This window comes from Arachis ipaensis, chromosome B01, assembly GCF_000816755.2.
Source record: "Arachis ipaensis cultivar K30076 chromosome B01, Araip1.1, whole genome shotgun sequence".
Classification (NCBI taxonomy): Eukaryota; Viridiplantae; Streptophyta; class Magnoliopsida; order Fabales; family Fabaceae; genus Arachis; species Arachis ipaensis.
In genome coordinates, this window is record NC_029785.2 from 132,470,745 (window position 1) to 132,484,019 (window position 13,275).

Sequence of the window (13,275 nt, forward strand, 5' to 3'; positions counted from 1 at the left end):
TCTATCTAATAACTTAAACTCTTATGAGGGATAGATCGTGTAAGGTATCAAAGCTTCTATAACCAAAAGGTCTAAATTGGTCCTTGTTACCTCCATTCTTCTAGATCTATGGATAAAGGAAGCTCTTGTATGAAGAGACGTATTAGATATATAACTATTTGTGTGTCCTTTACCTAACAACTAAAACTTTTAGGAGAGATAGTTCATGTCATATATCATAAAAGAATAGAGTATACAAGAAACAACAATTAATCATTAAGAATCCATAAATACCTGTGTGTCGATACCATCATAATCAGGTGAGCTTGAACTTCTTGTTGCAAAGGTGACAGACACAAAATGTAAGTTATCAGTTCCCTCAGCCTCATAATATACCTCCCGAGGAGTGTTCTTTCCCTTCTCAATTTCTTTTTCATGTATTAAGCTTTCAAGAGTCTCAAAATCAGAAGCAATCCCCATCCCCCCTTGCATATCCAAATCCATATTATGTAAATGGTTTCCCCCTTCTACGTGAGAAATGAAATCAGATAGAGCATCACTAAAGCTATCATCATCATCAGGAAATCCAAGAGATGCATCCTTCCCATGTGAATCAAATAAAGCAGAGGGTGAAGAAGATACACTCTCCTTCAAGACAGAAACAGCCAGATATTGTGGGGTCACTGACAGACGAGCCTGAAGTTCATCTTTAACTTTCAACGAATGCAACTTCATCTTCATTGTCAGGTCAGCATTTGCAAGAGCCAGATGCATCTATGTAAGAAAGCATAAGCCACAATATCATTGTTGTTGAACTACTATTATTTGAAAAAGGAATGTCATCAAGACCGAAAGAAGAAAAGTACAAGAAAAAGGAGGATAAGGGATCCGCCATACAAGAGCAAAAACCAAAAGAAAAAAGATATATATGAAGCGTAGCTTCCCTGTCTCTCAACAAATTTGAGAGAGAAAGTCCTCTAAATAAATCATGAGCTTTACACAAAACAAAAGCAAAACGTCTATTCCTATCCCGTAAAATTCATTTTCCTATAATCTAACATTGGAGGTATGATAATTGCACTGCAAACAAACACTCCAAACAGTGGAATCTACTACACATTGCAAAAGATCTTGTCTCTTTCTGCTACAAAAAAACCAGCAAACCTAGTCAATATTGCACTATCTTCAGCCTTAATTGCTGGGTCATAATTATTTTGGTCTCCTAGGATTGTTTCCTTATTTGAAATGATAAGCAATTTCCTGTTGTTATAAACGGGCATGGATGTTCCTCATGTAACATACTACAATATAATCAAATCAAGGCATTTCATATCATTTCAGTATTTCTTCTCTTCTTTCTCCTTCCCTATTTAAACCCAATTTTCTCAACAACACTATTTTCCTTAATACGAAGTTTGAGATTCTAAATCTATTCTATTTAAATATTCTAACAACAGGAAATGCTAAGACACCGTGTGTAAAAAATATTATGTAACATGTATTATTGAGGATCCCTACTAAAATAATTTTGAAAACAAAAAAGCATGCCAAATGAACTCCAAGGAAAAAAAAGCTCAGGTTTTTTCAACTACCAAAATGCAGAACAATAGCCACCACCTTTTTTTCTTCTGTGTTTTTGTTCAAATAGATAAAGATAAATGTGTATAACATAATACTTAAAAAAATTCACCAATCCAGGGCAATTCTGAGATTTTATCTATCAAAGTACAAGTGTAGAAGCTTATTTGCACATACTTTTCCCCCATCTGCAATAACCTCAAGCATTAGAGACTCGCCATATTTCCCATCTAAGGTGTCCCCTGCCTGCACAAACGTTAAACAGGTATGCTTCAATCAATTTTGCGAGAATACAAAATGACATTAACCTTTGGATCTAGTGCAACTACGTGGTAGGAAGGTTAGGAAAAAAAAATATCCACTAATTCAAAGTGCCAAAAAACACATGATTTGAACAAGAGTCTGAGCCATCAAATACTAGCCAAACATTGTTTAACATAGATACAATAGAAGTCATTAACACGGGTTCAACTTACAGTTTAACATTTTGGAAATGTTAGTTCTTTCCACCTTGAGCTAGCTTTTTGAGCTAAATTAGGTTGTTCTCAATCCTAACTTTGAATTGGAGACTAGGATAGACCTAATGTCAAGCAACTATTCAACCCTATATATTAGACAAGTATAATTTTGTCTTTGTGATCTGTTCTCATTTCCTATATCCTTTTTTTTTTCCTTTACATTTTGTAAAAAAAAGTGAAAACAATAAAATCTTATTAACCATTTCCATTCTCTGTTTTCACGGTTTTGTTCATAAGAAATTGAAATAAGAAAATAAAGAAAATGAAAATAGGAAATCAGAAAGACCCTACACAATTTGGTCTTAAAATTTCATTATCTATCCTAGTACATGGCATGAAGCAGGGTATATTAAGATTACACATTTGGTGGGAATATATGCAACATGGAACATGCTGATTAAGAATACCTCAGATATTTCTCTCCTGTCAAAATTTGAGAAAGGTGACAAGAAGAAACAAAATATGCCTTAGAAAATATGTATCAAGAAAATATATTTGAATCTATATATTATATGGTGCTTACTCCCTATGTGTTCCAAAGAAAGGCGTAAAAGAAACACGTTAACCTTTCCATATATAAGTAGCTTGGTTTCTACCAATGCTCCATTTATGACAATGTCAGCTGATTTTTTACTTGTATTAAGAACATTGTCGCAAGCAGCATCACTGTTTGAATCATCTAGAACATCAACAGATAGGGGAGCCTACATAAGCAGCATGTATACATTAAAGAAGTCAATAACGAATATCACGAAAATAATAACTTATAAAACTAAGGAAATGAAAAGGGGAATAGAAAAGAGGGCACATTAAAAATGCCATACAGATGCTTCATAAGTGGCTTGTATAAGCCTTTTAAACCACCTAGCCTTCTCCTTCTCTTCTCGAAAATCCAAAATCCAGGTGCTAGAAGATTCCAGAGCCTGTAAAGTAATGCATATTTTCAAATAGAAATGGGAAGTAGTTTAACAAGGGGAGAAAAAGGAGTACACATTCTCAATGAATAGACCAACAAAAACTAAAAGCTTAACAGAATGTTGCTGAATGGTCCAGTATTTATAATTAGCTATACAAAAACTGAAGGAAGAAATATATTCATTAAAGATAATAAACAGACACCTTTTTGTTCGCCACTTTCAAGTAAACAATTTTTTAAGGAAACCAGAAATATTCTAGATCTATGTATCCTCCCACATATAGATTTATCTTCACAAGGTTATGCCTGAAGGAAAGGAAACATAAAAACAAACTCAGAACAACTTAATTTGTTCTCGATGTATAGAACAGAGTGGCAGCTTAGAACCTTGGTTTCATCTCAACACTCAGTTCCTTTAAACTCGGACGCTTGGAGTTTCCAAATTTGAAGAGTTGAACAAAAAGGAAATCATCTAGCCAAAGTCCTGTTTTGTTTTACCTTATCCCACTCTATTTGCTGCCAAATAAGACATCAAATTGTGGACTAAAGACTCTCTTTAGGAGTGCTTCTTTTCAAATCTTTCTTCATTTTATTTAAACTCATATTTTATTATAAGCAATATGTAAATCCACAAAACCCTCTAAATTTGAACCTTTGTTTACATAGTTGTGATACTATGCTTAAACAAACAAGTGTTAAGCCACATGGACCAACAAAGGGCAGGAAAGAATTTGGTAGTAAAACTTACTTTCAGTTCTTCACCTCCTCTCTCAATATAGAGAGGACCCTCTTGGAGCTTAAGCTCCCACAAAAACCAAAGCTTTTGTTTGAATTGTTATTCTTAAAAGGGATACACAAGAAAAATGATCCATTAGTGAAAAACTGCAACCTCTCGTTACTTTTCCCCAAATATCTGTATGCCGCAAATACCCATGTTGTTAGGTCTCCTTGATAATATAACCTAGATAAGAGGTTACCCTAGATTCATCTAGTATGTTTAGTCAGAAATCTTATTTTCAATTCCCAACTCACTCGTTTAATACAACATCTTTCCACCTTTTGTGTGTGTGTGTGTGTGTGTGTGTGTGCGCTTTTTTCTACAACATCTGTGCGCGCGCTTTTTTCTATAACAAAAGAAAGAATTTCATTAACTTATTGAGGGAACAATAAGTAATGTCTATTTATGTCCTTGTAGTTGTAGTAGAGGGCTTAGTTGTCTTCATGTGACCTCAAGGTCACAGGTTCAAACCGTGGAATCAACTATTAACATTTGCATCATGATAGGCTGCCTACAGAACATCCTTTGGGTGTGCCCCTTTTCCAAACCCTGTATAACGCAAAATGCCTCTACATTGGGATGCCTTTAGGTCTTTGTAGTATACAAATGGCAAAGATTATTGGCAAAAGCAACAAGTGTGTGAATTTAGTTGGGGTAAATATTCCCAAGGGCACCTATTGACTAGATGTCAAGAAGCACATCAAATCTGAAAAGATTCCCTGATTTCTTTCATGAACCTTTTCTGTAAATAGGATTAGTTATAATATTCTTTCCTTGTTAGTTTAGCTTATTTTTAGAAAGTTTTATTATTTGGAAGCTTTCCTTTATTTTAAGCAAGTATTTTCCTGTTTTCTAATTATTCCTATTTCTGTAATCCCTTGATAAAGTTGATGCTTTTCAGTACATTTAATATAACACTCCAAGTTGGTATTAGGGCAGGATCTCAGCACTATGCCTCTGATTTACAGCCATGGCTGACAGTTTCTCAGCCACTAATTATGTACAGGAGACTGCCACTCCCACTCCCTCATATTCAAAATCTGAGCAACGGGTATTGGTTGGTGGTGACTCCCATTCAGTTCAGATCACATTTCGACTCAATGGGTTGAACTACCTTAGGTGGTCCCAATCAGTTCAGATGTACGCTCGTGGAAGCAGGAAGATTGGATACCTCACCCGTGAGCAAGGCCAGCCTGATGTCACCGACCCACAATATAATGTGTGGGATACCGAAAATTCCATGGTGATGACATGGGTGGTAAAGTCAATGGAAGAGGATATCAGCAGTAACTATATGTACTATACCACTGCAAAGGAATTGTGGGATAATGTCAAGGAGATGTATTATGATCTTGGGAATAAATCCCAGATTTATGAACTCACTCTCCAAGCTAGAGAAATTCGACAAGGACGTGACAATGTCACCAAATATTTCTACACAATGAAGCGGGCGTAGCAGGACATTGACCACTTCAATACCTATGGTTGTGTTTGGTTGATGTCTCAAATAATGAAGACATAGACACAATTACATAGAAGTACATAGGCACAAGAAGACATTTAATGTTTTATCTTCTTTGGTAACTTAGACACAACACAACACACAACTCAAAATTTCACCAAAATATCAATTTTACCCTCACCATTCCCCCACCACAATTTTTGTCCTTCTCCCTCTCTTAGATCGTCAGTCATCAATGGCACCACGATCTTCAAACAAATACAAAAACAATAGTATCCTAATCCAAATTAAATTTAATATGTATAAAATTAACAACAAAAATCCAATTTGATGCATCCCAAACAAAATAAGATACACATTCAATTTTTTAATAGAAAACAATTCAATGAAGGGAGAATAGAGGAGGAAAGGTGAGAAGATCGGAGGAGACGTTCTCCTTGCATAGGGTACGGCATCGCCAGAGAGTGGATGGAGGGAGACGCCGTCAAAGCCCAAAGCCACCGGCGGATCTAGACGACAACCCAAAGCCTAAGCCCTTCGAGAGAGAAGAACGATGAGCAAACACGGAGGAGAAGTGGCGATCGACGGAGAAGATGAACCCAGGTCTAACTATTTGAGGAAGAGGGTGAGGCGGAGAGAGAAGGCACAGTGGCCGAAGACGAAGAGTGGGAGAGAGGTGGTGGCGGGTGCTGCGAAGAGGAAGAGGGAGAGAGGCGATGGGCACCATGAAAAAGGAAGAGGGAGAGTGGAGGATGGTGAACTACTGAGAATAAATTAAGGAGTTGCAGAGAGGGAGGTGGAAGATGCATGAGAGAGGAACAGGAGGGACACAAGTTTAAGAGGGTGAATTTGGGATTCTGAAAATTAAATAGGGGTATAAGTGTAAAAAATCAATGTCTCACTAAGTTATGTCTCAGTGTCTCAACTATTTGGAGGTACACAAATTTAGTGTCTCCATGTCGATCCGTGTCCTCTTGTGTCCATAAAAAAAATGTGTTTCACTAAACCAAACGAGAGACATGTTTGGCCGTGTCCATGTCTTAGAGAGACATGGACAGCAACCAAATGCTGCCTACAAGTGGAATACAGCTGTTGATGCTAAACAACACCAACAAACAGCGGGAAAAGGGAGAATATTCAATTTCTTACAGGCCTCAATGTAGAACAAGATGAAGTTCATGGCAGAATTATTGGAAGAGCAATCCCACCCTCAATTCGGAAAGTATTTGCAGAAGTTAGAAGAGAGGAAATCCATAGAGCTGTCATGATGGGAAGGGCATGACTGAACAAAATTTGGAATCCAATGCACTCTTAGTGGAACCTGCTGCACTCAAAAACTCACCAAATTATAGAACCCCTCTAACCTTTTGTGTGACCACTGCAATAAAGCTTGCCACACCCGAGAAACATGCTGGAAGATTCATGGAAAGCCAGACACCTTAAAGGCAGCAAACCTGGCCCCAAAACATGTTCTATTCCAACCGCTTATGAGGCCGCAAAATCATCTTTAAGGAACAGGTTGAGCAGCTCATAAGGCTGTTAAAGTCTAGTTGTGTGGTTAGTACTCCTACTGGTTCTTTGACTCGAACAAATAATTTTAGTGTTCCTACTTCTCTTAACTGAACCTCAAATTTGAATGCACCATGGATCATTGATTCAGGTGCATCTGACCACATGTCACATGACATGACCAATAGCACCTCAAGAAACAAAAAGAAAGTAAATCCTAAGGGGGAAAACCAAACAACATTGGGTGCCAATGACAGTTTTGAGCAAAAAGTTGCTCCAAAAATTTGTATAAAATAACTTTGTTGGGATGAATAGAAGACATCATATTACCTTTTGGAAGTCCATCCCCCTGGAGCTTATAGCAATACAAAATGGCGAACCACCAACATTTGTTGGGGGAACCTCAAGGACTTGCTTGCCAGCCATGCTGCAAAGTCCAAGAATATATTAAACAAAAAAAGTTCAAGTTGCAACAATAAATGAATAAATAAAAATAAAATAGAATAAATCTAACCAAAAGCTATAATCAATAAACAACCACAGATCCTTCCTTTACTTTTCTATAATTTTATTTCATATTAGGTGCGTTTATCATTGTTTGTTATGGAAACCTATTTGATAACAGCATTCTTTCATAAACTACATGGGGACTTTATCCCCATATTGATTACCTATACATCAAACACTCAAGGATTGGATCCTTTTTTCTTCAGACGGGGAGGTGTGGGGACTAGGTAAACTTGGTACTATCATTTATGAGGTTTTTCACACAAATCCTTCACATTTCCGCTTCTTGTGGGAATGGGATGCCTAAGGACAGAGAAAATCAAGAGATTCCCTTACTGAAGTGTGGCCAACCAGTGGAGATATCATCTCTCAATTAGCAGGTCTGATCAAAACCTAATAGGGAAATGGTTGAGTCCGGATTATGGCACAAAGAAATTCGAAGTATGCTTTAGAATGGAATGACTGAGCTAACCCAGTGAGTACTCACACCTGCCCCCAAAAACTTATAATTCTCAAGGAGCTCTAACTTCTTTCACATGGGTGATGATGCTCACAAAATTCTAGGAAGACATTTGGCTTATGAGTACCCACTGCTTAAAGGATCTTCACATCCATTATAAGCACCCTATTGTCCATAATTTGCCCATTGCGAATTTCTTCTTAAATTCATGGTTGTAAAAATTTATTTGAGACATTCAGTTCCATACACAATTAAATGGGAGTCTTAGAGCAACTACAATGAGTTTCTAGACTTCTACTGGCTTATTTACCTCCACAGAAGGGATTCTAGGGCGTGTTTAGTGTTTAAAATGTTTTCTGTTATCATTTTCTATTCACAAACTTAATTACAAAAATCTAACCTTATTTCCATTGTTTCACATTTTTAGGATAAAGGGAAAAGTGAAACAACTATCTTGTTTTCAATATCTACTTAATAAAACCCTGAAACAGGAAACAAAATAAAAATAAGGTGGTGGTATTGTTAATAAAACTGAAAACAAAAACAGGTCTTCATATTTCTGCTGTGCTATGACAAATACTTCAGCATGTGAGACGTGACTCCCCTAAGCCATTATATTCTTGCTTGACAAACCCATAATTGAGCCCAAAGGTCTTCCTAGGATAAAATTTTTGTTTGGACAGAAGTACTCAATAGAATTCTTAAATACAATAACTTTCAATATCATATGCCTTGAACTACACTTTCAAACTCATCTCTTATACCACTCTTTGTAATTCATGAGCCATACAATACTCCCCATCCCAACATATATGATACGCAGATCAATCTCAACAGTCTACATTTTCTTCGATAATAAGAAAGTCATTTGTTGAAAATCAAAGGGAATTGGTTTGCCATTTTGATTTGGAGCAGTTATCTGCTTTCCCTTTATCATTCATAAAGTCTAAGCATAATAGGGTACCAAGGGAGATTCTGTGGAAAGTTTTGGAGATTGTCCTATAGGAAAAATAGTGCACCTAATGGGGGATAGTTAGGAATCCAATGGTAGTTGGAGAGCCAAGAAAAATTTAAAGGAAATTACTAAAAGAGATTTGATCATAATTGGTTTAACAACATAAGCAATTTATGATAGTGCATTGTAGTGTCATCTTATCTATAGCCAACCTACCTGGAAAGACAAGGCTTAGGGTGCGTTTGGTTTGCGTTTTCATTTTCTGTTTTTATTTTCCGTGTTTTCTGTTTTCTGGATTTTGTGAAGGAAAAAGTGAAAACAGTGAAAACAATAAAATCCTGTTTTCTGTTTTCACCTCCTGTTTTCACTTTTTCTTTCACAAAATCTAGAAAACAGAAAACACTGAAAATGAAAACGGAAACCAAATGCACCCTTAGTTGTTGCATTCATCAACAATAGGGCTAACAGAATTAATACCAATGATGTTGCAGGTTTGAAGGCCACGTAAGGCTATCTCCCATGACGTGTGTTATGGGTGCGGCAAACTCAGCCAAATTCACAACTGCTTTTTGCATTGCACAATGGGTGTTTTTTTTTAATGGAACAATTTGGTTAGTATCTTTCATGAATGTTGGGTGTGCCATGCGACCCTAGATCAGCTTATTTTTAATAGGTTTCTTGGGTTTGGCAGTAGAAAAGAAGCAATTTTTTGCTTTCACCATTATTTGGATGATCTCGGAATCTTTACAGGGGGCTTTCCCTCTCCAACATGTTCAGATATTGGAAACCTATGCTTCATAGATAAATCTTTTGTTTGCTTTGTTTTTGTATGGGGGAACCCTTATCCCCAATTTGTATTATCCTACTCTCTTCCTAATGAAATTCTTATTTTTTCAAAAATAAATAAATAAATATATCAAGGATAAGGTGAACAGAAAAGAATGTCAAGTTTATGACAATGCAGTTTAAAATAACCCACTTGATGCATTTTCAAAGAGAAAAAAATGTCAATATAAACCAGGATGCCTCTCTCATCAGTAACTGTCCTCTTTACATTACTGCATCATGATTGTTTTAACTTTTAACGTAGTTCCCATTTCGGACATGTAAATGGACTGGCCATCCTACTTTGGAGTATATTTTTATATTTCACTCTCCATATAAATGTTTCCTTATTCTCTTCTCTTCAATTTAAAATAGGAAATAATATCAAAATTCTAAAACAGGAAAGGAGGAGGAGGGTTGAATTTAAAACCTTAGGTATCGCTGGTAACTCTGAGACTCTGCAGTTTCAAATACATAAAGATATGACCCCGAAAGCACCAGAAAACATGTTTGCCACGTAGCAACTGAATTCCCAATTCCCTGTAAGATGAGGGCTATTTAGGTTTCTGATTTAACGAAAAAAGTTATTACCTCAAATATAATCACTAACGGAAAAATTTTAAAAAGGTTTGCAGAAGTACCTTCCAAACTAGGATTCTACCATCAACAACTAGATCACGACTCCAAGGAGCAAGTTTGGAGTGTAAACTATCAGGTGTAGGCTGATTACATGTTTCCATAGTCTTGCGCAATATGCTCAGCAGTTCCATGATTCTACGAAATCTCTCTGGTGAAAAGTGAATGCAAAGATTTGGCACTTGAATGGATATACATGTCGATGGGTAACTTGGATGAGGCACTTTAATCTTCAGAAAACCAGAGGCACAAACAGGAAAAGAACAAATTATGCTCAACAAAAATGCGATGCAGATCATTACTGTAGTACAGTTTTGATAAGTACACGACAGACAAACCTGATTAACAAGTACTGCCATTCCACACCTATCAATGACAGAATACACATTATCAGCTTCTTTGACCCGTGGTGAGCTTATTATTTGACTATCATGAGTTGGTTTAACCAAACTGCAACTCCCAAAATCAGAGCCACAGTCCGTAAAAAAGGCAGCAAAATCACGTCCTGATATGTAAAATCGAGAATAAAGATTATGCCTCTGCTCATCAGACTGGCTTTCCTGTAAAAACACCAAATCATACAAGAGAAGGCCAAACAACGTTGTCAATAAAAAGGCCAAACAACAAAAGTGCAACTCAATTCCCCACAGCTCAAGCAGCATACCGCAGTGTGTAGTGTAAAATGACCAAAGTCCAAAAGAAAATGACTATCACATCTGGCTGAACCACGAGATCTGAGAGGAATTCTAACTTTTGGAGCATCAAGATCAACATCGAATGCAAATCTGAAAAATCAACAAGAACCAGGAATCTGTAAATGAGCCTTCTATGCCTTTCTAAGTTAACCGAAAAATTTAATAAGTTATTCGAAGTTTGTTCATCTGCTTAAAAACGGTGGAAAATTTCCCCTTGGGGCACAATAACTGCATTAAACTACACATCTCATGAAATGTGGTTCAAGAAGATCCCTACCTTGGAAATTCTTGTTAGAGGCAATAAAGAATTGGATCGGGACACAGGAGAATATGTCTCTAATACTCCGTGCAATTTTCATATTATGTTTGGGAATAACACACACGTACAGAAATTATTGTGCATCTTATCTTTTATCCTATCTTCATGTTATTTTCTTCTTATTTATGGCTACTCTAATCCAGTACCCAATATATTCAAAGTAACAAAAAGATTAAAGACAGAAAATAAAACATAAATAATAAGAAAATAAAGATAAAAACAAAGAGAGATAACCTGCTTTTCTCCTCTAAAACCATCTGAAATTGCTCCTGTGCTCTACGAGTCACTTTCTCAATCTTCATCTGCCCTTGCAATCACCAATAAGACTTGTTAACACAAAGGAAAAAAACACTCTAACAAGATCCCACTCAATCAAAGCTAGGGGAAATATTTCACATTAGGAGTTCCTGAGAGTGATATGAAACCCTAAATGCTTTTATCTAATGCTTAATATAAAGTTAAAGACTCCCATTTTGAAAAAATAAACATTTTTAGGCCTTCCAAGCCAATAAATTTTAAAATTTCTTCATTTTTATTAAGTGTAATTGAAAGACAAAACAAATATATGCAAAATCAGGAACAAACACAATATTATGGTCTTCTTTTAACTCAAATTTCTATTATGATTAGAAGAAAGAGACAAAACACACATACCTGCAAGGCAGTAGCTGTCTCCAATGCAACAGTGGGGCTGACTGCCTTACTTCGTTTAACAAACTCTAAGACACGATCAATACTTTCTGTCAAAACCTGCGAGTAATAAAAATTCCAAAGATAAAACAATGAAAACAATAATCTTCTCCTTTGGAAAGTTTGATTTCTTTCGATCTAGCGTTTCGCAGTTCAAGTTTTATTTTATTTGTTAAAAATGGAAGTCCATACCCTTTCTCTTTACAAGAATTTGTTTCTTTAAAAGATTTGATGAGAACACTTGTTTAAGAATCCTTCAAAATCTTTTTGTTTTTTTATATAAAAGAGTTAATCATCTCAAGATTTCTCTACTTGGGTTTGATGATTTATTAGTAGGTAAGACGATTTTAACAGAAGAAAGGTTTGTGCATAAAAGCAAAAAATATAGTAACACGGCTTATAATGCATTCCAAAGATTGTGAAATCACCGTAACATGGCAGGGAGCAATTGTAGCCGACAATCTCCAGTCAATATTCTCCCCAATCGGTAGGTGTACAAAACTGGCGGCTAAAGCATTTACCTTCTGCTCACTATGGACACTCTGCACGTCCAGTTCAATATTTGTTTTAGCAACTTCAAATTAGACAACAATAAATGTTAACAGATGCTAATTATTTTGCACCAAACATCAAACAGAAGCAAACCTCCGTAAGTGGACCTTCAGGAGCAGACAAACCATAAAATTTTAGCAACAAGTCACAGTAAACACTGCGATGCCTAAACTTTGTTGACACATGAAGTTGTTCAAATCGACCACAAACAATTTCCGTCTCATTCACATTGATAATCCTGGCAGCAGCCTGACCAACAGATACAGTTACCATATGTTGGATCATATTTTGCATATCTTTTGAAGAGTGCTTCGTCGATTCCTCATCAGGCTGATAACTCAGTAAATTATTGATTGCCTGCAATTCTTCTTTGGTTAACGTTTCTTCCGTACCCTCTGATCCCTCAGACGCATCATCCAAAGAGGATTCTTCTGAATCACCACGCCTACATAGAAATGCAACTACAGTAAATCTTCATACACAGAAAATCTGTCGAAAAACATAATTTAGAAAAAGCAGGGAATGTTACTGAAGTAAATCCATCAGAAGTGAAAAGAGGAAGCAAAATAATTCTGAGTGATAAGAACAGATTGAAATAACAGAATACTTTGTCCCTCGACTTGCTAGTTTGGTAGTGGAAGGAGGAAGATCTTTGTGCAAATGTGTGGCATATGCCATTGGAGTTTTAGGTTCTTTAATTCTTGCACCAATAATGATGGATCTTCAGACAAGCCGTTATTATGACATAGATAATAGATTAGACATTTGACTCACGTTGGTGTAAAGCTCAAATTTTGAAGACTTCCAACATAGACATATTGAAAGATTGGAAAGTTATGCTTCAAGGTAACTATTTTCATTTTTTGCTCATTTAAGGAGGATCTCACCCTCCCATC

At 36.2% G+C, this 13,275-nt stretch overlaps 1 protein-coding gene across 6 annotated transcripts in view; it reads right to left on the minus strand.

Moving 5' to 3' along the window:
* The window catches only part of LOC107639630, a 45,241-nt gene that overhangs the window by 22,497 nt on the left and 9,469 nt on the right, over positions 1-13,275 (minus strand). For 4 of the 6 annotated variants that reach the window (XM_016343189.2, XM_021105507.1, XM_021105504.1 and 1 more), the window contains 13 exons: positions 12,473-12,824; positions 12,256-12,369; positions 11,792-11,887; positions 11,372-11,439; positions 10,788-10,908; positions 10,462-10,683; positions 10,129-10,353; positions 9,918-10,027; positions 7,071-7,167; positions 2,900-2,998; positions 2,642-2,779; positions 1,735-1,803; positions 274-753 (listed from right to left, as the gene is read on the minus strand). In XM_016343189.2, coding sequence (XP_016198675.1) covers positions 274-753; positions 1,735-1,803; positions 2,642-2,779; positions 2,900-2,998; positions 7,071-7,167; positions 9,918-10,027; positions 10,129-10,353; positions 10,462-10,683; positions 10,788-10,908; positions 11,372-11,439; positions 11,792-11,887; positions 12,256-12,369; positions 12,473-12,824 — 2,191 coding nt within the window. Of the gene's footprint in view, positions 1-273; positions 754-1,734; positions 1,804-2,641; positions 2,780-2,899; positions 2,999-7,070; positions 7,168-9,917; positions 10,028-10,128; positions 10,364-10,461; positions 10,684-10,787; positions 10,909-11,371; positions 11,445-11,791; positions 11,889-12,255; positions 12,370-12,472; positions 12,825-13,275 lie in introns of those variants that run through there. The other 2 variants (XM_021105508.1, XM_016343194.2) reach the window with 2 other exon arrangements.